The following is a 23,354-nucleotide window of genomic DNA, read 5'->3' as shown; positions in this document are numbered from 1 at the left end:
TTCACGATAACACTACAAATGGGTTTATTTGACCAGAGTTACCATACATAAAATGATCCCAACTGACCTTATTTATTTTCTTCCTCATTGACTCTTTATTAGTAAAACTCTGAAATTCTTTTTTTTCCAGGTTTGTTATTTTCTTTTTTAATCCTGTTTACACTGGCACTCACTTCAATCCTTGAGAATTTCTAGTTTCCCCAGCACTGTAAAATTAATTATGTTCATTGTTTGTTTGCCAGTTTCTATAGAACTTGGAAGGGCAAGATCTTTATGTGCATTGATTTCCATGTGTTTAATTTGAGCAGATGCTCTTTAATTTCTATGACACACAGCCCTTTCTTTGTAGAATTAAGATCTTCCATTCAATTGACTTTGAAAATCTCCCAGTTTTTTATTAACTTCCCCACTTTAACATCTGATGTGCCCAATCTGTAGTTTTAATGGTTGCTTAAGGTTCTAGAAACTGCTTTACATTCTAAGTATATATCTTACTAAATTGTATATCCTCATTTTTGGAAAGGAATGGAATTAGAGTGTGACTGCTCATCTGCAGATAGGTAATCAACTCTTTGTCAAAGTGAAATCTGATAGTAAATTACTAAGGTTCCAAGAGCCATTGTGTTAACAAGCCATCATTTCTATTTTTAGAAGCTCTAAGGAAGTTTTGTTGCTAACAACATAGGATATTCTGCAAATGTCCCACAGGTTGAAGTAACCCACAACAAAATAGATATTCTTCCTACAGTCTACAGACAGATGCACAAAGAGGCACTTCATCCTGTTTTGCAGAGAGCCTTGTTTGTTGTGCCCACATTACCACCTCTTGGTTTTACTCATTATGTCTTTGATCTACGAGCATTCAGTCTTGTGATTCTGAATCATCCGTATGGTGCTTTGATGAAAAGCATCAAACCTCCACTCCTTTCTGTCCTTGTAGAACAAAATGTAACCATCTGGTTTACTTTTCAATCACAAGACCTTTAACGCCAGTTTCTGTAATACCAGCCATCTCATAATTCTTCCCAGCATGATTATTTTGAACCTCTTTTGTTTGCTACCTAAGCTCCTTGACTTCTATTCATTATATGCACCTTGATGTTTGGCTTTGCGATAAATGTATGAAGAGTTATAATGCAGATATATCCATTGACTATTGTTAATGACATATTAAGATACAAAGCAGTTACTGTAATGCTCAGCATAAATACCCTTAGTCATATTTCATGGATGAACAGCTTCAACTCTTGCATTTCTATAAGACATTTTGAATACTCATGTGTTGCAGGAGGATATTACTTAAAGAAAACCACACGTCAGCTGATCTGTACTGATTACATAGAAGGAGAGTAAAGTGGGACAATAAAGTAAGGAGAAACCCACCGAAGTGCAGATAGGGAACTTGTTTGCTTCCTAATCTAGATTAGAGCAACTTGAAGTCATCTAAAAAAAATTTCATAGCAAGTACAAAATTAGAATGTTTACACAAGTCCCCAAAGTTTACATTTTCTGTTACATATTTCACTGCTTATTCAAAGAATCAGTGCAGTTTAAAGCATTGTCTCCCCTTTTTGGCTTTCCAGAACCACCGCGATTTATTAAGAAACTAGACTCCTCAAGACTTGTGAAACAGCACGACTCCACTAAGTATGAATGCAAAATAGGTGGTTCTCCAGAAATCAAAGTCACCTGGTACAAAGGTGAAACTGAGATCCATCCCAGTGAGAAATACAGAATGTCCTTTGTGGATTCAGTGGCAGTTATTGAAATGCACAACCTCAGTGTTGAAGACAGTGGTGACTACACTTGTGAAGCCCAGAATCCAGCGGGTAGTGTAAGCACCAGTACATCACTGAAAGTAAAAGGTCAGAATCCCAGTTCTTTCCTTGTGTTTCTATCTGTGTGAGTCCTTCTTTGTGGAAAAGCTTTTAAATTCAGCTTCATTTTGTCAGGGAGGCCAAAACCTGTCTGAATAGATGGCAAATATCTTGCCTGTTTGTTATGCTGTGGGAAATTGCTCTTATTTATGGTTTGTCTTTGCTGTTCAGTGTCAGAACAGCTGCTTGAATAGTCTGTCCTCTTTAAACACCTTTGCTCAAATAATACAAAATTTAACCCCCTTTTTTTTTTCCAGCACCCCCACTTTTTACCAGGAAGCCCCATCCAGTCCAGACCTTGAAAGGGTCTGATATACACCTGGAATGTGAACTGCAGGGCACTCCTCCATTCCAGATTTCATGGTATAAAGACAAACGAGAAATTCGGAGCAGCAAGAAGTATAAGGTCATGTCTGAGAACTACCTAGCTAGTATTCACATTCTCAGTGTGGATACTGCAGATGTTGGTGAATATCACTGTAAAGCTGTAAATGATGTGGGAAGTGACTCCTGTGCTGGCTCTGTAACACTAAGAGGTTTGTATAAAGACTGGCACCTTCTTCTTGGCGTTTCATTGTTCCTGTCATTCTCCTCCTACTTTTCCGCTCCTGGTGTGTTTTTTTACTGTTAAATATCTTCTCTTAAATAGCACCACCAACCTTTGTGAAGAAGCTGAGTGATCTTACTGTCGTAGTTGGGGAGTCGGTTGAACTGCAGGCTGCAGTGGAAGGATCACAGCCCATTTCTGTTCTGTGGTTAAAAGACAAAGGGGAAATCATTAGAGAAAGTGATAATCTTTGGATCTCCTATTCGGAAAACTTTGCAACTATGCGAATTGGAAATGCAGAACCAGCCAATGCTGGGAAATACATTTGCCAGATAAAAAATGATGCTGGAGTTCAGGAATGCTTTGCCACGCTGACAGTATTAGGTTGGTAGCATGGGATAAAAACACAACGTATTTTAAACTGCTTTAAAATATCAATTTTTATGATACTAGTAACAGTTGCACTTTTTTTTTAAATGTTGTGACTTGCATATCATTACAGAACCTGCAGTCATTGTAGAGAAGCCAGGCCCAGTCAAAGTTACAGCTGGAGATTCTTGTACTCTGGAATGCACAGTAGACGGCACACCAGAGCTTACTGCTAGGTGGTTTAAGGATGGGAATGAACTGTGCACTGACCATAAATATAAAATCAGTTTCTTCAACAAAGTATCTGGGCTTAAGATCCTCAATGCAGGACTGGAAGACAGTGGAGAATATACTTTTGAGGTGAAAAACAGTGTTGGTAAAAGCAGCTGCACAGCTTCAGTGCATGTTTCAGGTTAGTTGACTACTCTCTTTGAGTCACATCTGATCCTATACTTACTTTACAAAGCCTTCAGATAGCAAACTGTTCTCATGACTGGCAGCCTGAGAGACTCATTGCTTGTACATTCTTAGGAGTACTTGGCATGCAACTTCGACAGGCATCAAGAATAGATGCCTACTTAACCTCTGAGGGGCAGGAATTGTTGCAAGGGCTTGATTTCTTTGGCTGCAACCTACATGTCTTCTTGGACAGCTGGTGCAATATTCTTGCTTATGAAAAAGAACTGCAAAAATAGATGTCCTTCAGAAAGGGTGAATGAAAGCTCCAGCATATCCATAACCAAGAACTACTCATTTTTCAATGACTTAGGTGTGCAGAGGCAGATTGCTAAAGCAGAGATAGCAAAAGAAGTTAACTGATTTTATTATGCATGAGGAACTTTTTGCATGTTAAGCTTCTGTATGATAATTTTCTTTTTTTTTAAACAAATGCAGATCGTGTTATACCTCCTTCTTTCACAAGAAAACTGAAAGAAACATATGGTCAGCTGGGTTCTTCTGCTGTACTGGAGTGCAAAGTTTATGGGTCACCACCTATTCTGGTTTCCTGGTTTCATGATGGACATGAGATTACCAGTGGAGACAAGTATCAGGCTACCCTTACAGACAATACTTGTTCTCTGAAAGTGAATGGACTTCAGGAATCTGATATGGGAACTTATCTGTGCACAGCTACTAACGTAGCTGGGTCTGATCAATGCAGTGCATTTTTGAGTGTTAGAGGTCAGTATCAATAAGAAGCCAGAGTCAGAGGGCACAAATTTATTTTCAGAAAGATTTCATTCTTTGATTTGTTACTTATTTCTGATAACTATCGTCTTCATCAGAAGTTCAAATGTACTTCTTCTCTGTCTGTTTTATTTGTATGCTTAGAACCACCATCTTTTGTGAAGAAGCCTGAACCACTAAATGTTTTATCTGGGTCAAATATAACCTTTACCAGTATCATAAAAGGCTCCTCTCCATTGGAAGTTAAGTGGTTTAGAGGTAGTGTTGAGCTAGTACCAGGACACAGATGCAATATCACCTTGCAAGACTCAGTTGCAGAACTGGAGCTATTTGATGTACATCCTCTTCAGAGTGGAGACTACACCTGCCAGGTCTCTAATGAGGCGGGGAAGATTTCTTGCACAACACATCTTTTTGTCAAAGGTTTGTCCAGACTACTATTTCTTATGTGTCTTATGCTTCTAAAAATGATCTCTTCACTTTATTTAATTTATTTTTTTCCCATTGTTCATTATAGAACCAGCCAAATTTGTGAAGAGGGTGAATGATTTAAGTGTAGAGAAAGGGAAAAGTTTGATCTTGGAATGCACATATACAGGCACTCCACCGATTTTAGTGACATGGAAGAAAAATGGAGTAAAAGTAATGCACTCTGAGAAGTGTAGCATCACCACTACAGAAACATCTGCCATACTGGAAATCCCTAGTAGCAAACTAGAGGATCAGGGACAATATTCTTGCCATATAGAAAATGATTCTGGACAAGATAATTGTCATTGTGCAATCACAGTACTAGGTATGTCAAGCCACCATCACTTCATGAGGTGTTATTTGAACTACTAATGGCCATTGTGCAATAATTTTTTTTGCTAATGGTGTGTGTTTGTTCTTCAGAACCACCTTACTTCATTACACCCTTGGAGCCAGTGCAGGTGACTGTTGGGGATTCTGCATCCTTACAGTGCCAGGTTGCTGGAACACCAGAAATGATTGTATCATGGTACAAAGGTGATACAAAGCTGAGAGGAACTGCTACTGTGAAAATGCACTATAAGAACCAAGTTGCCACTCTGGTTTTCAGCCAGGTAGACAGTAATGACAGTGGGGAGTACATCTGCAAAGTAGAAAACACTGTTGGGGAGGCTGCTTCATCATCTTTGCTGACAGTTCAAGGTGAATATTTCATTTAAAAATATAGGAAAATTGCCCATTTTTCTTAAGTATGCCTTGCTATTTTGAAAAACAAAGATTACCTTTTCCTTGTTAAACACTTTACTGTTTCTTGGTGTGTAAGATACCCTGTGGCACTGCCTTCTAGTAATGAAGGCCTACTAGTAAAGCTAATCGACATACATCTTTTAATGACCAGAACTCTTCTGTAGGGATATAAGCTTCTGCATCTTCCTTCTCCACTGACGATACCGTTTTGATTGTTTCCACCATTAACTGTCCTGAGGGATACATAGGGTCACTGGGTTATATATTTTCCTGCAACCGTATGCACAGGGCTCTTTTCACATCAGGTTCCAAATAGATGGTATGCTGAGTAATATTGCCAGTCAGCTATTATGAGCAAAAATCCAACATGCTCTACAGTATATTAGGCAGTAATTATTGATGAGTACAGCAACAAGTGCACGTCTTCTGAAAGCCCTCACTATACAATATCTGTTTTCTTACAGAGCGTAAACTTCCTCCTTCTTTTACACGAAAATTAAGAGATGTTCATGAAACTGTTGGCTTACCAGTTACATTTGATTGCGGCATTGCTGGTTCAGAACCTATTGAAGTATCTTGGTTTAAAGATGGTGTACGTGTGAAAGAGGACTACAATGTTCACACATCCTTCATAGAAAATGTAGCGACTCTCCGGATTTTGAAGACAGATAGGAGCCTTATGGGGCAATATACCTGCACAGCTACCAATGCGATTGGGACTGCCTCATCTAGTGGCAGGCTTGTCCTTACAGGTTGGTGAGCTGTGAAATATTTAATGGAAATGTCTTAAAACTCACCTTTGCTTTATATATGGGTTTAATATTGTACAAATAATATTTATTTCACAAAGGTTTAAAGCAAATTGAGATTTTAAAAAGTGATCTTTTTTATTTCACTCTTCAGAAGGGAAGACTCCTCCATTCTTCGATGTCCCGATTACACCTGTGGATGGTATTATCGGAGAAAGTGCTGACTTTGAGTGTCACATTTCTGGAACACAGCCTATTAGAGTCAGTTGGGCAAAAGATAGTCAAGAGATTAGAACAGGAAGAAACTACCAGATCAGTTATGTAGACAACACAGCCCGCTTGACTATCTTCAGAGTTGACAGGGGAGACTCTGGAAAGTATACATGCTATGCTAGCAATGAAGTTGGAAAGGACTCTTGCACAGCTCAATTGACTGTTAAAGGTACTGAACAGATAATACATTGTTTTTACGGATTTCTTCCTATGGTTACAAAGGAAGTTAGCCTTACTGCTGTGAGATAAGTTTGAGAAAGACTTTTGAGATCTAGCTTGAAATTACCTATCTGGAGATACTATGGGTCTCTTAAGGGAATTAGAAAGGGTCACTAACAACAAAGGGAGGAGAAATGAAAGAATATTTTCTTCGGCCTAGTTTCTTTATAGGCTTTGGCATATTTCTTTCTTGAGAACTCAAAAAAAAAAGTTTTTTAAATGGCATTTGACTTAAATCAGTGTAAGAGGATTTTTTATTCAAATAGGAAAAACAACTAGTACAGTGACTGTAAGAGCAAGACACCTGCTGTTTAACTTGGCATACTTTCACTTAAAAAAAAAAATCCTATTTAAATGAGAGCAAATATAGATTCTGCAATGTTCATATTGTTCTTGAAACAATTTTTTTAGAATTTTTGATTTCAGGATTGATGCATAGAGTTTAAATAACATGTTCTCTTTTTTTACAGAACGAAAAACTCCACCTACCTTTACTAAGAAACTCTCTGAAGCAGTAGAAGAAACAGAGGGGAATGAACTTAAACTTGAGGGCCGTGTTTCCGGCTCCCAGCCTTTGACAGTTGCTTGGTATAAAAACAATCAGGAAGTTCATTCAAGCCCTCATTGTGAAATATCTTTCAAAAATAATATCTTACTTTTGCATATAAAGTCCGTAGAGCAGTCAGATGCTGGTTTATATACCTGTAAAGTGTCCAATGAAGCAGGAAGCGTGTTATGTACATCTTCAGTTGTTATCAGAGGTTAGTTTAAGTCTTATTTTTCTTTGCTTCTTGCTGTTCTTTGTTCTATGTTAGCTGCAAATACACAACTTCTATCTTATGAACTATTTTTACTTAACTTGACTGCAGTAATTTGTCCTGAGATAGACATTGAAGTCTTTATGTGACATTTCTGTTAAATTTTTATTCATTCTCTTTTCATGGAATAATGGTTTTTCTGTGCAGTTACATCTAAGCTTGGGCAGCCTGGACAGTGTGGTGTGGCAGTGTGGCACTTCATCATAATACCCTTGCAGGAGATTGCATATTTGTTTTTTTAAAGGTGCTTATATAGTTTTGCAGCCTAATAGCAGTGCTTTAGTTCTTGTATTATTTTTTGCATGTGAATGTCCTTGATGCGTGGAGAAAAGATATTTCTTGCATGTTTGCATGGAAAACATATTCTCTTGATATTTATTCCATTTTCTAAAACTATGATGGACATTCTCCGACTTCTGTTAATCCTCCTTCATTCCTTGCCATTTCTTAAGAATCACATATATCTCTCTTTCTCTTATGTTCTGAATCATACTTTCTTTCCTTGAGTATTCACTCAAGCATTTTCATATTCCAGAACCTGAACAGCCTCCAGTTTTTGACCAGCCTCTTCAGGCAGCAGCAGCAGAGGAAGGTGATACCCTACAGCTCAGCTGCCACGTCCAGGGATCACAGCCAATCCGGATTCAGTGGCTGAAGGCAGGGAGAGAAATAAAAGCTTCAGACAGATGCAACTTCAGCTTTGCTAATGGAGTAGCTTTTCTGGAACTTGCTGCAGTTACCAAATCTGATTCAGGAGAATATGTATGCAAAGCTTCAAATGCAGCTGGCACTGATACTTGCAAATCTAAAGTGACAGTTAAAGGTACAATAATATGGAGAAAATCAAGACATATGATGGAAATTTAAAACAAAATTCTATCCTGCTTTGTTTTCTGTGGAACAAAAATGTTTATAATCTAGTAGCAAACAATTAGTACCTTTTAGTTCTTTGCAAAACTTTACAATCTGGGAAGACAGAACATTTAACAATAATTTATATGTAAATAGCAACGTAAACAGTGGGACATCAGTATCAAATCAACAGTATATTCTTACCAAAAACATTAAGAATTTAGCTTCTAAGTCTAAGCACCAAATTTCAGAAAAATGCAAGCTAAATGAGTGAAATTACTTGCACATGCATATTTTATGGAAAGGATGGGAACAGTGGTGTTTATTAAAGGAAAATGGAGAAAGAATTTGATTGTGCGTGTGGCCTTAGAGGCTGATTGCTTCATGACTGTTACAACTCTAAGATATTTTGACCTTGTAGCTGAAAGTAAATATTGTCTAAGCATGAGTCCTTCTATGTAGGTCTTGTCTTACCATTGCCTAAAAGACATAACAGTTCAGTAGCATGTAGAAATAGCATCTTTTTCACCACATGCATAGCTGCAAGGCTAAGGACTATGCAAAAGAAAGAATTTCACAGATCAGTGATAAAAAAATGCAAGTAACTCTGAGGGTGAAATTCCCATAAATAGACAGAAAAGAGAATACCTTACTAAAAACTAATAAATTTTAGAAAATGAGGCTTCTTATTTGCATACCTATCTACAAATTTGCATCCATGCAGAATATAAATGACCTGACTGAAGTTAAGGAACATCACTATATGGCCCACAGTGTTCAGTTTCATCTGGAAAGTAAAAAAGTTAATTATAACAGTATGAAAGTATTTTGCATTTTTTTCTCTTTCATAATATTTTGTTCCATCTCAGTAATTAATTCCTTTTTTACAATTCCTTTGGAAACATCATCACGCATGAGCATAAACTATCACAGGAAACCATCTGTTCTAATTGTTTGACTGTTTTTTTAGAAAAACCAGCTGCTGCACCAGCAGTTAAGAAAGAAGAAGTGGAAGGAAAACTTTATTTCGTGTCAGAGCCTCAGAGTATCAAAGTCATGGAAAGTAAGAACACTTTTCAAAAAAGTACATTGTCTTCTATTTGCCTATACCTTTTGTTTGAGGTTATGTCCTGCTGTCATAGACAGCTGGAAAGACTTAGCTTCCTCATTTGCATCTTTCTGCAGAGACTGTTGCAACATTTATTGCAAAAGTTGGAGGAGACCCAATTCCAAATGTTAAATGGACGAAGGGAAAATGGAGGCAACTCAACCAGGGAGGTCGCATTATAATCCAGCAGAGAGGAGATGAGGCCAAACTAGAAATAAAGGATGCAATAAAAACCGATTCTGGCATGTACAAATGTGTAGCTTTTAATCAACATGGTGAAATTGAGAGGAGTGTAAACCTACAAGTTGAAGAAAGAAGGAAAGAAGTTGTTGAAGGGGATCTCAGGGCAAAACTAAAAAGGTATATGGAAAGTTTTTATAGATTAATTTGCCATCATCACAGAAGAAACATTTTTTTATTATATATCCCAGATCAAGATGCAATTTTTTAATATTACTTAAACATGAATAACTGTACTAAAAGTAGAAGCACCTGACTAGACTAAACTAAAGCAGTCCCCTGCTCAGGGCGACTCTAAGCAGATTCATTTTTTTCAGTGAACGACTTTCTAGGAACGAAGCATTGTATATTTAACTTATGTCATTGATTTGAATAGCACTCCAACAAAAAGGAAGGAAGAAGAGGAAGAGCAACCTATTGATATCTTGGAACTTCTCAAAAATGTAGATCCCAAAGAATATGAGAAATATGCTCGCATGTATGGAATTACAGATTTCCGTGGCCTCCTGCAAGCCTTTGAGTTATTAAAGCAAACCCAAGCAGAAGAAAGCCATAGATTGGTAAGATACAACATGACTCCAGCTGTGGCTTTGTTATGAGTAACACGGTCTCTTGGACTTGGTGTTCACACACTGATGTTACTGCATGTGCAGGAATTGCTGGTTCCTCTTTAGATCTTTTACTGATGATAGTTCTCAATTTCTTGCATGCTCAAACCCAAGAAGAAGGAATGAGTCTGCTGGCCAAGTATGTTCTGTCTTCACAACTTGGCTGCAATTTTTAAGATGGGAAGATACACTAGTTGCAATACAGTTACAGAAAATTTGATGCAGGAACTCATTCTGTGCTGGGTAAACATCACAGCGTGACATTTAGCATTCTTTAATCTTTGAGTGTATTCTGCCTTTCTACAGGAAATTGAGCTCACAGAAAAAGCTCGAAGAGAAGATCAGGAGTTTGATGAACTTGTAGCTTTTATTCAGCAACGACTCTCACAGACAGAGGTAACATTTTTAGACTGATTTGTGAAATACTCAAACCCATAACAGGGAACTTGAAACTAATTTAAACTAATATTTTTCAGCCTGTTACTCTGATCAGAGACATTGAAAATCAGACAGTTTTAACAGATGAGGATGCTATCTTTGAATGTGAGATTAAAATTAACTATCCAGAAATTAAACTTTCATGGTACAAGGGAACCCAGAAACTGGACTCCAATGACAAATATGAAATTAGAATTGAAGGTGACCGCCACATACTGAGAATCAGGAACTGCCAACTTGAAGATCAGGGAAATTTCAGAATAGTGTGTGGACCACACATTGCTAGTGCCAGGCTAACTGTGATAGGTAAGTGTACTTTTGAAGAATGTATTTGAATTAATTTACACTTTAATTATTCCACTGTCTGATGTCTTCTAAAATGTATGTTTTAACATGCTAATAGAACCTGCAGTTGAACGGCATCTTCATGACACTTCTTTCAAGGAAGGAAACATCTGCACACTGTCTTGTCAGTTCTCTATCCCAAATGCCAAGTCTCAGTGGTATAGAAATGGGAGACCTATTAAGATAGGAGGGAGATATTCAACACAAGTCTCTGACAAAGTACACAAACTCATCATCAAGGATGTTAGAACGGAAGACCAGGGACAGTATACCTGCAAGCTTGACAATCTAGAAACAACTGCAGATCTGGCCATTGAAGGTTTGTAAACAGATATAGAATCTCTTTATTATGGCAGTAATAAAAAATTTCTGGATGTTTCATTAACAAAACAAAAGAAAATATAAGTAATTTCTTAAAGAGATATTACCAAACTTGGAAACTGACTAAACAAGAAATTTTGCTGTCCTTTTGCTTTGGACAATATATGACATTCTTGTGTAAGTTAGTATTTTTAAATGAATCAGCGTTACTAATGTCCCTTGACCCTCAGACAATCAAAGTCATACTTGCTTTTATTTTCTTTTTCTCTGATAATCTTATATTTTCCTTGGATTTCCTCTTTTTCTTCATTATTCTTTATCTTTAATTTCATTAATGGCTTCTCATGTATAATTTGTCTGCACAGCAATCTTGTTATAGTTATACTCTTATGTCCTCTAATCTTAATTCTTAGAATGAAGTTAGAAAACTTTGTAGAAGATGGAATCTATTTTTCTTTCACTACTTTATCAAGATCTGTTGTTAATATCTCTTGTTATAATCTGGCTATCCTTATGAAAAACATGAGAAAGGATTAGATAAGCTAAGTGGCCTGGTGGTAGATAACAATCGATGTATTTTTTTTGTTTCTGAAAACAGCGGAACCAATTCAGTTCACAAAGAGCATACAGAACATTGTAGTGAGTGAACACCAGTCTGCAACCTTTGAGTGCGAGGTGTCTTTTGATGATGCAGTTGTGACGTGGTATAAAGGCCCCACAGAACTGAGAGAGAGTCCCAAGTACAGCTTCAGAAGTGAAGGTCGCTGTCATTATATGACTATTCACAATGTTACTGCAGAAGATGAAGGTAAAAATGCATGGAATATTTGTGCCGATGCCATTATATTATCTGATTTTTTGTCTGTTTTTTTAGTGATAAAGGCATATAAATATTAACATTCTTGGCTGTTGCAGGTGTGTATTCTGTAATTGCTCGTCTTGAACCAAGAGGAGAAGCAAGAAGTACTGCAGAGCTCTATCTGGTAACCAAAGGTTAGCAAATTTGCTAAACAAATTTGTGATCATAACCATCTGCAAATTTGTGAGTTTGAAACATAATTCTGGAAAAATAAATAGTCCTAAAAGAAATCTAATATTCTTTTGCAGAAATCAAACTGGAGTTGAAGCCACCAGGTAAAGATCATGAGCAAGACTGGCACAAGATCATGCCTGTACTCTGTCATAGATTTAGTCTATTGCTCTGCTTTATTTTCTATTTTCAAATCCTTTTTTCCTGGTTATAGTAAGTCAAAACTACACCCTGAAAAAACATTCCTCATCCATAGATATGAGGAACTATTTATTCTCATAAGTAGTTGTAATGAATACTGTGATAACTCCAAAATTAATCATATCAATGTGTCTGAGGTCCTATTTTGTACAGTATGGGAAGCCACATTCTCTAAAACACAAAAGTTTATTTTTGTTTGAATGTCTGAGGAATAAAACAACGAAAAGGTATCAATGAATAGATTCGATGTCCTCTGCACAACAGAAAAATAATAACCAAGGAGGCAAAATGCATAGCAATCATGTCCCTTTAGTATATAATGATCTGCTTTTCTGAATGGTCTTAAGAGCTTGCTCCAAAATGATGCAAGAATTATTTAGAAATAGAATGAAACAGTGTAGAATCTGGCTAGACTGAAAGATTAATGCAATTAGTTATCTATTGGTCAGCTAGCTTATTCTTGAGGAGCAAGGTACAATCCTTGTATGCTAGAACAGATAAGTTAATTAAACATTTTGTTTTTCTAGATGTTCCTGATGCCAAAGTTGCAGTTCCACCTCAAAAAGCAGCTGAAGGTAGGGTAACAAAACATATTTGTTCCATAGTTCTGTTTTATATTTTCACTGAAGTAGCAGGCCAGTGGAAACCTCGGGGAAAAATCTTAGCTCAGTAAGATGATCTAATTAGTTGTCTCCCTGCAACTATGATATGAGCAAGGCTTGGCTTGGATAGGTTTGTTTTGCTGTGTGGAAGGTGAAAACTATACACAGGTAGTGGTAGGACTGAGATCTTTTCTCTTAAAAAGAGTTTATCCTTTCCATCTTGTTTTCCTATCAATCTCTTTTTCATTCCATCTTCCTTTTATTTCCATTTACCTCTTCTGATTAATCTTTATTTTCACCTTTTCTTCTTTTCACCACAGAAATATCTTTAAACGAGCTATCTGAATTACTACCCTTTAAAAAAAAAAAAGAAAAGAAAATACAAATATTCTTTTAAAACCATACAGCGGATTGCATGTTTATTGCAAATGGTCTCTCTGATATTGGACTACAGACTACAACCATTACGTATATTTCTGTTACATTCAATAGTTACTGGGAACCTTGGAAGTTCAATCTTCTGGGTTTCATTTCCAGGATAATTCGGTAAATGCTTGCAGTTGCAGGAGGGGAAAGATTTGATACTTAGATGATTTACTATCAGCAAAGAAAGGAGAGCAACGACAGTAAATAAAATAAAGCTGAGAAGGGTCAGGGTTCAGATAAAGGTAGACTGGGAATTCCCACTCTGCCTTTATTTTGAGTGGGAATTCCCACTCAAAATATATTCTTACAGCTACAGTAAGCTGCCAGAATGAGCACTATGTTCGCTTTTATTCTGCAACTGCAATAAATAATCTCATATATTTTCCAAATGCACAAGGATTTTTCCTCATTTACGAGAAAACATCACACTCACATTTGTTCTCAATATTTCATTTTTCTTACAAGCTGCCCCTATTCCTATTCTTCTGCCTGTTGTTCCACCACCAGAGGAGAAAAAGCCAGGTAAGAATACTTAAAGTATTTGGACAGTGTGTGCATGTTTTATTATGACTGTTTGTTGGGTTTTTTTTTAATTTAAATTTTAAAATGTATTGTTTTTAAACAGAAAAAAAGATTCCAGTAAAGAAAGTCTCCAAAAAGATGGTTAAAAAAGGTCCTGAAGAGGTCCCACCACCAGGTAACTTTTTTCCTGTTTTTTGTAAACTTTTTTAAAAATAGTAAAGTTACCGTGTGGAAACAAGGCAATTTGTTTCAAATTACCTTGAATCAATCAAATCTGTTTGATTTTTGTCTTTATGTTAAAAACATACACATTTAAAATCCAAGCTGATTAGCACTGCTTAGAAAATAGTCACTTCTTTAAACTGTCTATGAGGGTGAAATAATTTCATTGACTGTGAAGATCCAATACACCCTGCAAATTCAGGGCTATGATATGAATAATCTTTTTTTTTTTTTTTTTTTAAGTTCCTGAGGTGCTGCCAGAGAAGCCCGAAGAGATCAAAATAACATCCATGGCAAGGAGAGAAGAGATTCATGAAGAAAGAAAGGAAATATATGAAAAGCCCAGAGAAATTTATGAAGAATGGGAAGAAGATTATGGAGAAGACCAAGACTATTATGTCAAGGAAGAAGGCTATGATGAAGGGGAAGAGGAATGGGAAGAAACTTATGAGAAAAGAGAAGTGACTTATGAAGAAAAACAAGTCATTCACGAAGAAGGTATTTTAATTATCATACCATTTTATTTCTTCTCTTTTCTCATATCTATAACTAAGGCCCAAAAATTTTGAGTCAAGCAACACCTTTTTGGATTTTTTATGTTGCAATAACTTGAACCTTAATATGCTGACTAGTTTTAACTGGCACTGCATGATAACACAAAGACTCTAGTACGGCAAGGTATAGATGTAGATAGAAATTGGTACATTATAATTTGGTTGCCAATGGACTTTGCAGATTGGGAGATCTTTAAAACTTAACATGAATTAGTAGTTTGTAAGGATATGTGTCATTTTTATTTGTTCTGGATATTTCTTCTATCATTTTCATGTATTCTTGATAAACTTGATTTAGTTTAAATGTTTCACACATTAATTGCTAGAAGTTAATATAAGTATTTTGCAATTCCTTGCATGCTTTAACTGTCTTGGGTAGTAGTAATGTGTATACTTCTAGGAACATAACTTGGCTCTGATGAGAAACCATCAAATTTGGAAATAAGCAGAAAATTTTACTGCAACCTCCAAAACTCTGTCTGTGTTCTTTAACTTCATAAACTTATAATGGAATAGCTAATAACTTCTGTGTCTATCGAGCCTTTAGATAATGCATTTTTCATAATTAAGCAGTGTTATTATTTTTAAAGTGGTTGAAGTTCCTAAGAGGCCTGTGCCTGGGCGAAAACCACCAGCAATTACAGCTGAAAGGAAGGAAAAGAAAGAAGTAACAGTTCATAAAGGTAAGACTTTCCTGCAAAACTAACAGTAACATGCAGATTAAGATCTCTCATGCAACTCTTTCAAGCTGAACTGTGGTGATTATTCACATTTCCTTGAAAAGGAGAGAATTCTCCTTGTGTTGGTCAGCGATGTGAGCAAGGTTCACAGGAACACTTACTCTTCTCCCACCTCATATTTTTGAGCAGAGAATAGTGGCAATGGTGGTTGAAGCAAACGAAGAATTGCTGGCAAAATCAAACTGAGCTTCATTTATCTTTCGTTCCCACTGTATATTAGCTTTGGGCATGTGCGGTGCTTCTGAGCCAGTGAGCACTGCACTTCCGAGAAGTGTCCTCCGTTTAGACCACTGCATATCACTCAGGGGAGGGTGGGCCTGACCGCCTGTTTAATAAGTGACTTTACCACCTCTATTCACCACCAGTGAACAATGCACTGAATGACACACAGGATGTGCAAAGTTTACAACATCCTAAATAAGAAAATAGCCAGTTCTATCTGATTGTGTCTGGAAAATAATTTGCAAGATGATTTAAACAATAAATATACCTGAATCACTTACAGTTGTCAAGAAACCTGTTGACGAAAAAGTAGAGATAACCACTCAGATGGCTGCAGAAGAAAAAGTCAAACGGGCTGACGGTAACTACTATTTAATTACCTTAACGTCATCTTTACATGAAAGTAGTGGCTACTGTTACTTAGCTGATCTGCATATGCTTTGTCTTCATTTAACATGGGTCTCATCAATATTTCAGTCTTTGAAACATCTAATAAAAATTCTGCGGAATTGTATAAAAGGAAGATGAAAAGCTTTTCAGGGGAAAATACTAAATGCAGATCCTAACTACGAATGCTTTAAGAAAAGAAGTGAGTGTAAAATTGCAGTGGGCGAAACACTATGTTTCACTCTAAGCTGAAGATGATAAATCTCCATCTTCCTCAGATTTCCATCTTGACCTGTTTACCAGAGTGTCTTGGTTAATTGTTCAGTTATGAAATAAAGATCCTTCCTTATTGTCTTGCTGACCACTTCCTCTTGTATAGCATTTCCCATTCTCCACAGGAGTCTGTTGGCTGTAATTCAGTATAAGTCAGGGTATGAACTGTGTACAAAACGCCCTGAGTTACACAGTCACTTTAGAAGGGAGCAATAAAAAGAAGCAAAGATTAGGGTTATATTATGTCTGTATCATTACCAGATAGCTGTAGACTTATTTTGATCTCTTTGCTAAATATATGACTGAATAACAAAATTTAAATGCCAACAGTTACCAAGAAAGTTCTACCACCAAAACCTACACCAATGATCATTGAGGAAAAAGTTATGAAGAAGGAAGGTACAGATCAGCATCTTTCAAATGCAGTTTACATTTTTTCCAGCACCCCATGTGTTCTTGTGCTTCTTGTGAATACATGAGCGTGTGTGTATGTACCTGGCTCTATTGTACTAGTCATGCTGTGACTGCTATCAGTGTTTAAATAGTATGTGTGCCATGCTTTTACCTTTCATTAAGTCTGTTTTTAACGTGTTTGTGGCTAGCCTTTTGATTCTTGTTTAAACAACCTATAGGATATTGCAGTGTGATTTAAATTTTTCTTCACATATTCTGCCTGCTGGCCTATGCTTATGTAATAATAGCCTAGTGCCCCATAATTTCTTTGAATAACTACCTTTGGAATTCTTCTGATAGACTATTTTCAAAAGCCTGTGCATGCATTTATTTTAAATTTTTGGGTTGAAGGTGTCTGTGTCTTCAGTTTTTAACAGATACTAAATATTATATGCCTGTTTTGTGCTCAGTATTTTAGAATATGAATACTGACTGTCTAAATATGTCTAAGACTTAAATGTGCAATACAGATACAGATTTGATAAAAACTCACATGCTGACTACCACTAATGTGGATCTAGAATATAAAATACTAAAACAAAATCCTATCTTTAAAGTACCGACAGTAGAAACATGGACTGTTTCAGAAGAAAAGATGTCGGTTTCTGTCCACAGAGAAGAAGAGTATTCATATGTCACAGGTATGTACAAAACAAAAAATCTGTGCACCCAAATCAAAATAATCTTTCAATCCTACTAGATTTTCTTTTAATCTGTTTTGATATGACAAATTACATATTTAGACACATCATACTTATCGTTCAACATGCCTTGCTTCTTTTTGTTCATTGTGTTATGTAGCCTCAGTTTTCTTTAGATTAATAGATGTCAACACTTCAACTATTTTATCTTAACACTGTTTAAATGCTTTTCTTTGAAGAGCCAACAGAGCATGAGAAAACAGTTGAAGAAAGTTTCTTTGAAGCTGTTTATCCAGTTGAAGGTAGATTGATTAAGAATGAGAGGCTAATCAATATTTAAGATTTTTAAAACCATTTGACTTTGTAGTTAATTAAAACTCATTGTGAGATTTGCACATGCTGGTTTTTTTTGATGAAATTTTTTTACATATTAGCATGTGTGTTTCAGTGACCTTTATGTACTGGACATACATAATATCTTCTTAAAACCTTTTTCACATTTACTATGGACATTGATGTTTCCTATCTCCAAATGTAATATCATTATAATTCCTATTCTAGCACATAAGGAAGTCGAGGAGGAGGAGGAGGAAGAAGTAATTTCTGCAGAACTGGAGATCCCTCATGTTGAAGGTGAATAAAATCTTCATATCGTCATGTGCTCAATTTTTCTGAACTTTCACATTATTTGCCTGTACCACTCTTTACCAATGGATAGCGTATCAGAACTGAGATCTTGCTGTCTCTCTGTGGCTATACTCTTAAAGTTCAAGCCATATGCATTTCTAAATCCAATTCTTCTTCATCACTGCTTTAAATAACTCTTTGAACAGCTTTTTTTTTGAGATGAGCATATTGTATCGGTTTGATGAAACAGCATGTGTTTTGACATATAGGGTTTGCTTATCCAGCATGTTGAAAGTAGCCTACTGTGATTTACCAAATATTTTTACTGTCTCCTAAGTGTTCACCACCTATCTCTTTAAAGTGCCTAAGACACCAAAGAGACATGTTACAGAAGAAAGAAAGCCTGTTCCTGTCCTTAAAAAAGAAGCTCCACCAGCTAAAGGTATTTCTACTGCCCTAGTAAACGAAAACTAAAAACCCCAACCAAACAGTTGTCTTTCACCATATTATTTTTCATGCTTTCTTGAACATATTTATGACTGTACTCTCTCTGTGGCTTTCGTTTTGCATTACCTGCATACTGTCACTTCTTAATTTGTGCTATAACTTAGCTTACAGCTTGAATTTGTCTCAGCTTTGGCCCTTCTCTTTCCTAACAATCTTGTGCTTGTTGTTTGTATTTAAGTTTGTGTGGCTTTTTCAGACAAGGGTAGGGTGTTTTTACTTCTTAGTAAACTTCTTTTTACTTTCACTTAATAGAGTGCCATGAAAGGCAATAGTACAGAAAAGTTAACATTGGCATTTTATAGTGTTTCACAGTGTCTTTCCCATATAGTCCACTGTATGTCAAAAAAGTTGTACGTTGTATTAAATTGCAGTGCTCAACTCATTGACCAGACATTATGTTCTATAAAACAATTTTGCATTACTGAAATCTGGGTAACTGGTCCAAAAACTAAAGCTCTCTCACTTTGACAATGTTTTCCAAAGTGCCTGAAGTCCCCAAGAAACCAGTTCCAGAAAAGAAACTTGCTGTTGCTAAAAAGGAGGTGACTCCCCCAGCAAAAGGTACATCATCTTTTGAATGTGGGCTTTAACCAGTTCTGTATTACTGCGCGGTATTCCTAACTACTGTTCGCTTCTCAGTGTAAGCCTACAATAAATAGTCTTTGTATGTTATGTTGTATGTCTGTTCTCATCTAAGACAAACTCAGAAGCCTTACAAAGATTACTTAAACAAATGTTAATATCTTTAAAGTTCCTGAAGTGCCGAAAAAACCTGTGCCTCATGAAGAAGTACATGTTCCTGTTCCCAAAGAAGAACTTCCACGTGTCAAAGGTATACTTAGTAATGGAGTGTTTGTGTACCTGTTGAATACCTTTTAATTGTTTTATGTCTGTATGTAAACATGTTTGTGTTAGAAGTTAATTTTTATGTGTGATTCTCTGTGCATATGTAATGGTTTTTAAGACCAGGTAACATATTTGTGTAGCTCTTTCTTCAGATGAGAAATCAGTCTTAAAGCACTTGACAGGTTTGATCAGTCCAGAGACTGGTTTGATTTTTTTTTTTTTCAAATATATGTTATTCTTGTCTTATACCTTCCTATGTTAAGTGTATAAATGTACTGTGTGATGTGTCTTGATATTCTTATAAACGGATTAATGAAATTCTGTAATACTTCAATAGATCTTTGAAAGATAGGCTTCAGCTATTTTACATTTTATCTTTTTTAAGTGCCAGAGGTGCCAAAGAGAGCTCCCCCAGAGAAAAAAATTGCTGTTCCAAAAAGAGAGGAAGCTCCAACACCTAAAGGTACACTTAAAGATGTAATATTCTTTTCTTGTTATCTTAAGCATCTTGTTTATGTCCAGTTTTAGTTTTGATTGTTAAGTAAATCTGGTTTTATTTGTACTTCAGTTACCTTATCTGTGTATGTTTTGCGTCAGTTTTGTGGATAATTGTGCTATAGATGCAGTCTTAAAACGCCTGTAATTTTAGTTACTTAATATTATTATAATTGATATCTCTGAAGTGGCAGAAGTACCTATGAAACCAGCTCCAGAAGAAAAAATACCACATGTTCCTAAAGTAGAAGCTCCACCTGCAAAAGGTACAATATTGTTCACTGTAATATTGTTTATTGTAGTCTTTAGAACATTGCATTTGTGTCAGCTTGCTCAGCTGTTGTGTTTTGTAAGCAAAACATGTCCTTCTGTAATCTTTTTGAATGATACATTTCTGTTACGTGATGCTTTTGCCAGTTTTGCACTTAATAGATCTTAAAACGAAATACTTTTTTTTCAAGTGCCTGCATTTCCTAAGAAACCTGTCACTAAAGAAAAGGTATCTCCTGCTGTTCCTAAAAAAGTTGAGGCTCCTCCAGCTAAAGGTATGCTTTCCAGATGAATGAAAGAATATGGTATTTCTCAGTTTCTGGTTATATTTTCTGTATTGTTATCAGTCATTGATTTATGTTTCCCCTATGAATTCTGCTGTTATGATTTAGTGACAATGAATCATTCTACAGCATGTTGCATGCGTTGTGCAATACTTATAAAAATACTATTTTTAAATATTGAAGCTCTGTTATAAGTGCTCAGTAACCTTAAGCAATTCTTTGGAAACTTAGATTTAGCATTTTGCAACATTGTTTTCACAATGAAATTAGAATAGCCTACATTTAATATTATTACCTTTGTAAGTCCCTAAAGTGCAGAAGAAAGACACTTTTGAAGAAAGAGTACTTATTACAGAAGAAAGAGTATCTGTTGCCATTCCAGAGGAAATCCCACCATCTGAAGGTACACTATAAACAGCCAATAGTGAGAAATGTACTTTGTCTACGTCTGTTTTTCTAAGACCAAGATTAAAATACACAAAAAATTTGTGTTAGTTATCTTATATGAGTTTAGTGCTGAACATTTTACAGACTTGCAGGCAGTTAAGAGCCTCCTGAGTGCCATTTACCGTTGCAGGCTTGAATGCCAGGATCCCACCCCATTGACATGGATGGAAACTACCACTGAATACAATGATCTCTGGATCAGGCTCTCATGAAATCATGGCAAAAAGTATGAATGTATAGTGTTGAGGTTAGACTCCGCTAATTAGGACTGTAACCATCCAGCTCTCTGTAGACCTGCAGATACTATTTCTCTCTGCAGTGTTAGCTTCTCACCAACTCTTTTAAGTTCACATTCTCATACTCTGGGAAGGTTGAGATCAGTTGTTATAAGTTAGTGTAATTCCACAAAATATCTGCTTCAAGATAGCTGAAATCAACATTTTGACTGTTTTGATATCCCATTAATAACTATCCAGTCAAGATAAGTTACGTAGTCTGTTAAAAAGCCTAAATTTGTTTTTTAAAAGCAGATATAGAAGTTATCTATCTAAAATATGAACATGCAAATATATATTCACATGGATATATGCAGTGTTAATTTCTGTTTGTCTCCTGAAAATTAACCTTCTACCCCAAAACAAGTTAATATTTTCCCTGATACAGTCACATCTGTAGATGTGAAAATGCCAGACTTTCTCTCTGGTTCTTGACTTACACTTCTCATCTTGTTCCCGTCCTCCTTAATTGCATGTAAAACTGGATCAAGGAGCAACCTCTAACTCCTTGACTCTTGTTTCCCCCCACTCATCTGTTGTGATAGGGAAGCCTGGGGAGCTGTGGCATTCTGATGGACTGACAGTTGACCAGTGAAGGATGTTTGAGAGATACGACAGCACACAATAGAGTTCATAGGGCATGGATGAAATACACCATTTAGAGCAAACCATTCATATGTGTGTGCACAGTACTTTATGTATTGTATGCATATCTGTCATTGTCTTGTGAGAATTGGTGGTCTTGTTCTCCATCCATCGATCTCTCCCTCCTACCCTCCACCAAAAATACTAAAACTAATAAATTTCTTTAAAGAACCAACAGCTGAAGAATGGTCTGAAGAAGAAATGGAGGAAGTGGCTGTTTCCATTCACAGAGAAGAGATTTCTGAAGGTACAACCACAATTCAGGAATACTAGGCAAAAGCAAAAAGTACTTTTTGTTTTGCACCAAAACTAGTGTAGATTAATATCTATTCTATTAATAAAGATAAATTTACTGCTATGTAAATGTTTCATATGTTGCAAACTTTAACACTAAGAAGGTCTACAGTTTCTATTACTTGCTTTTGGAAAGTGTAGTAGTTAATCCTGTTTTGATACAGTGAAAATAATGAGGTATCTCTTGGATGTTGAGAATTATCAGCCCTGCTTTTTTTTTTACAAAAATTCTCTGTTGGAAGTTCCTCTTCCAACAGGTTGCCTGGATGAAGTAAAGTTCCTTCAGAATATCATGCTGCACTCTGGTTCCTCCGACCATTTCATAGTAAAATGGCTAAATCGTTTCCACCTGTAAGTTTATTGGTGGTAACGTAATGCTGTGAAGGACAGTAACATACACTGAATGGCTCAATTTCTGATACAAGTGACACCACAGAAAGTATTTTCAAGGAATGACTTTAGCCAAGGGACTTTCTTGTTTTTTGGGAGAGGCTTTCTCAAAGAAAACAAATTCCAACATTAGTGAACTAGTGGACAGAGGAAAGGAAAGTGCTGATCTAATATTTCAAAAGCTGAGCATTTTGAAATTCCACAGAAATACAAGACGAGAGACCATTCTTGGTTCCATTTAAGTTGCATGGCATTTTTCTGTTGGCTACAGAGGGAGCAGGATGGTTTGAATGTAGATTTTGTAATACCAGAGGTGCCTGTCAGTAGAGCACACTGCTTATTCTTGACTTACATATATTTTGTTGCTTACCAGGGCCATAACGACAGTAATAGATGTCAAATACTTAAACTCAAGGGGTTTTTTTTTTACTGTTTTTAAGTGACTGAAGAAGAGTCTTACTACGTAGAGGAGAGGGTGGCGGTTCCTAAAAGAGAGGAAGCCCCACCCACTAAAGGTATATGTTGTTTTCATTATAAAATATTTGTTGTTTCATCATTCTGAGTCTTATGTTGCCATTATATGTTTACCTCCATATGTGTTTTTTTGTGTTATGGAAATGTGTTCATGTTATAGTGGTACTACTCCTCATTGTAAAACTATGTATTGTAATCTTTTAAAGTGCCCGAGAAGCATAGGAAAGTTGTCCCTGAACCAAAAGTTCCAGCTGCCCCTAAGGAAGCTCCAGGAGTTAAAGGTATAAACCAGTTCCTGATTTGGTTAATGTATCTTCAAGGGGATTATGTTTGTCTCGTTGCCTTGTTTTGTACGTG

General features: G+C 36.2%; 1 protein-coding gene across 32 annotated transcripts in view; it reads left to right on the top strand.

Moving 5' to 3' along the window:
- TTN (titin) overlaps nt 1-23,354 on the top strand; it is a 245,384-nt gene that overhangs the window by 76,745 nt on the left and 145,285 nt on the right. For 26 of the 32 annotated variants that reach the window (XM_075430105.1, XM_075430099.1, XM_075430122.1 and 23 more), the window contains 40 exons: nt 1,584-1,865; nt 2,135-2,413; nt 2,527-2,808; nt 2,927-3,205; nt 3,688-3,975; nt 4,126-4,404; nt 4,499-4,777; nt 4,876-5,154; nt 5,664-5,951; nt 6,103-6,390; nt 6,911-7,201; nt 7,794-8,081; nt 9,081-9,173; nt 9,296-9,578; nt 9,835-10,018; nt 10,373-10,462; nt 10,543-10,810; nt 10,908-11,168; nt 11,769-11,978; nt 12,086-12,163; nt 12,278-12,304; nt 12,929-12,976; nt 13,895-13,951; nt 14,055-14,126; nt 14,417-14,671; nt 15,318-15,410; nt 15,973-16,050; nt 16,680-16,748; nt 17,360-17,443; nt 18,005-18,076; nt 18,432-18,512; nt 19,061-19,138; nt 19,329-19,409; nt 19,809-19,886; nt 20,107-20,184; nt 20,380-20,463; nt 20,777-20,875; nt 22,009-22,086; nt 22,964-23,038; nt 23,204-23,278. In XM_075430105.1, coding sequence (XP_075286220.1) covers nt 1,584-1,865; nt 2,135-2,413; nt 2,527-2,808; nt 2,927-3,205; nt 3,688-3,975; nt 4,126-4,404; nt 4,499-4,777; nt 4,876-5,154; nt 5,664-5,951; nt 6,103-6,390; nt 6,911-7,201; nt 7,794-8,081; nt 9,081-9,173; nt 9,296-9,578; nt 9,835-10,018; nt 10,373-10,462; nt 10,543-10,810; nt 10,908-11,168; nt 11,769-11,978; nt 12,086-12,163; nt 12,278-12,304; nt 12,929-12,976; nt 13,895-13,951; nt 14,055-14,126; nt 14,417-14,671; nt 15,318-15,410; nt 15,973-16,050; nt 16,680-16,748; nt 17,360-17,443; nt 18,005-18,076; nt 18,432-18,512; nt 19,061-19,138; nt 19,329-19,409; nt 19,809-19,886; nt 20,107-20,184; nt 20,380-20,463; nt 20,777-20,875; nt 22,009-22,086; nt 22,964-23,038; nt 23,204-23,278 — 6,531 coding nt within the window. Of the gene's footprint in view, nt 1-1,583; nt 1,866-2,134; nt 2,414-2,526; nt 2,809-2,926; nt 3,206-3,687; nt 3,976-4,125; nt 4,405-4,498; nt 4,778-4,875; nt 5,155-5,663; nt 5,952-6,102; nt 6,391-6,910; nt 7,202-7,793; nt 8,082-9,080; nt 9,174-9,295; nt 9,579-9,834; nt 10,019-10,372; nt 10,463-10,542; nt 10,811-10,907; nt 11,169-11,768; nt 11,979-12,085; nt 12,164-12,277; nt 12,305-12,928; nt 12,977-13,894; nt 13,952-14,054; nt 14,127-14,416; nt 14,672-15,317; nt 15,411-15,972; nt 16,051-16,679; nt 16,749-17,359; nt 17,444-17,682; nt 17,746-18,004; nt 18,077-18,431; nt 18,513-19,060; nt 19,139-19,328; nt 19,410-19,808; nt 19,887-20,106; nt 20,185-20,379; nt 20,464-20,776; nt 20,876-22,008; nt 22,087-22,963; nt 23,039-23,203; nt 23,279-23,354 lie in introns of all 32 variants that reach the window. The other 6 variants (XM_075430120.1, XM_075430109.1, XM_075430123.1 and 3 more) reach the window with 5 other exon arrangements.

The sequence above is a fragment of the Opisthocomus hoazin genome, chromosome 9, assembly GCF_030867145.1.
Source record: "Opisthocomus hoazin isolate bOpiHoa1 chromosome 9, bOpiHoa1.hap1, whole genome shotgun sequence".
Classification (NCBI taxonomy): domain Eukaryota; kingdom Metazoa; phylum Chordata; class Aves; order Opisthocomiformes; family Opisthocomidae; genus Opisthocomus; species Opisthocomus hoazin.
This window is presented reverse-complemented; position numbering and strand designations above follow the sequence as displayed.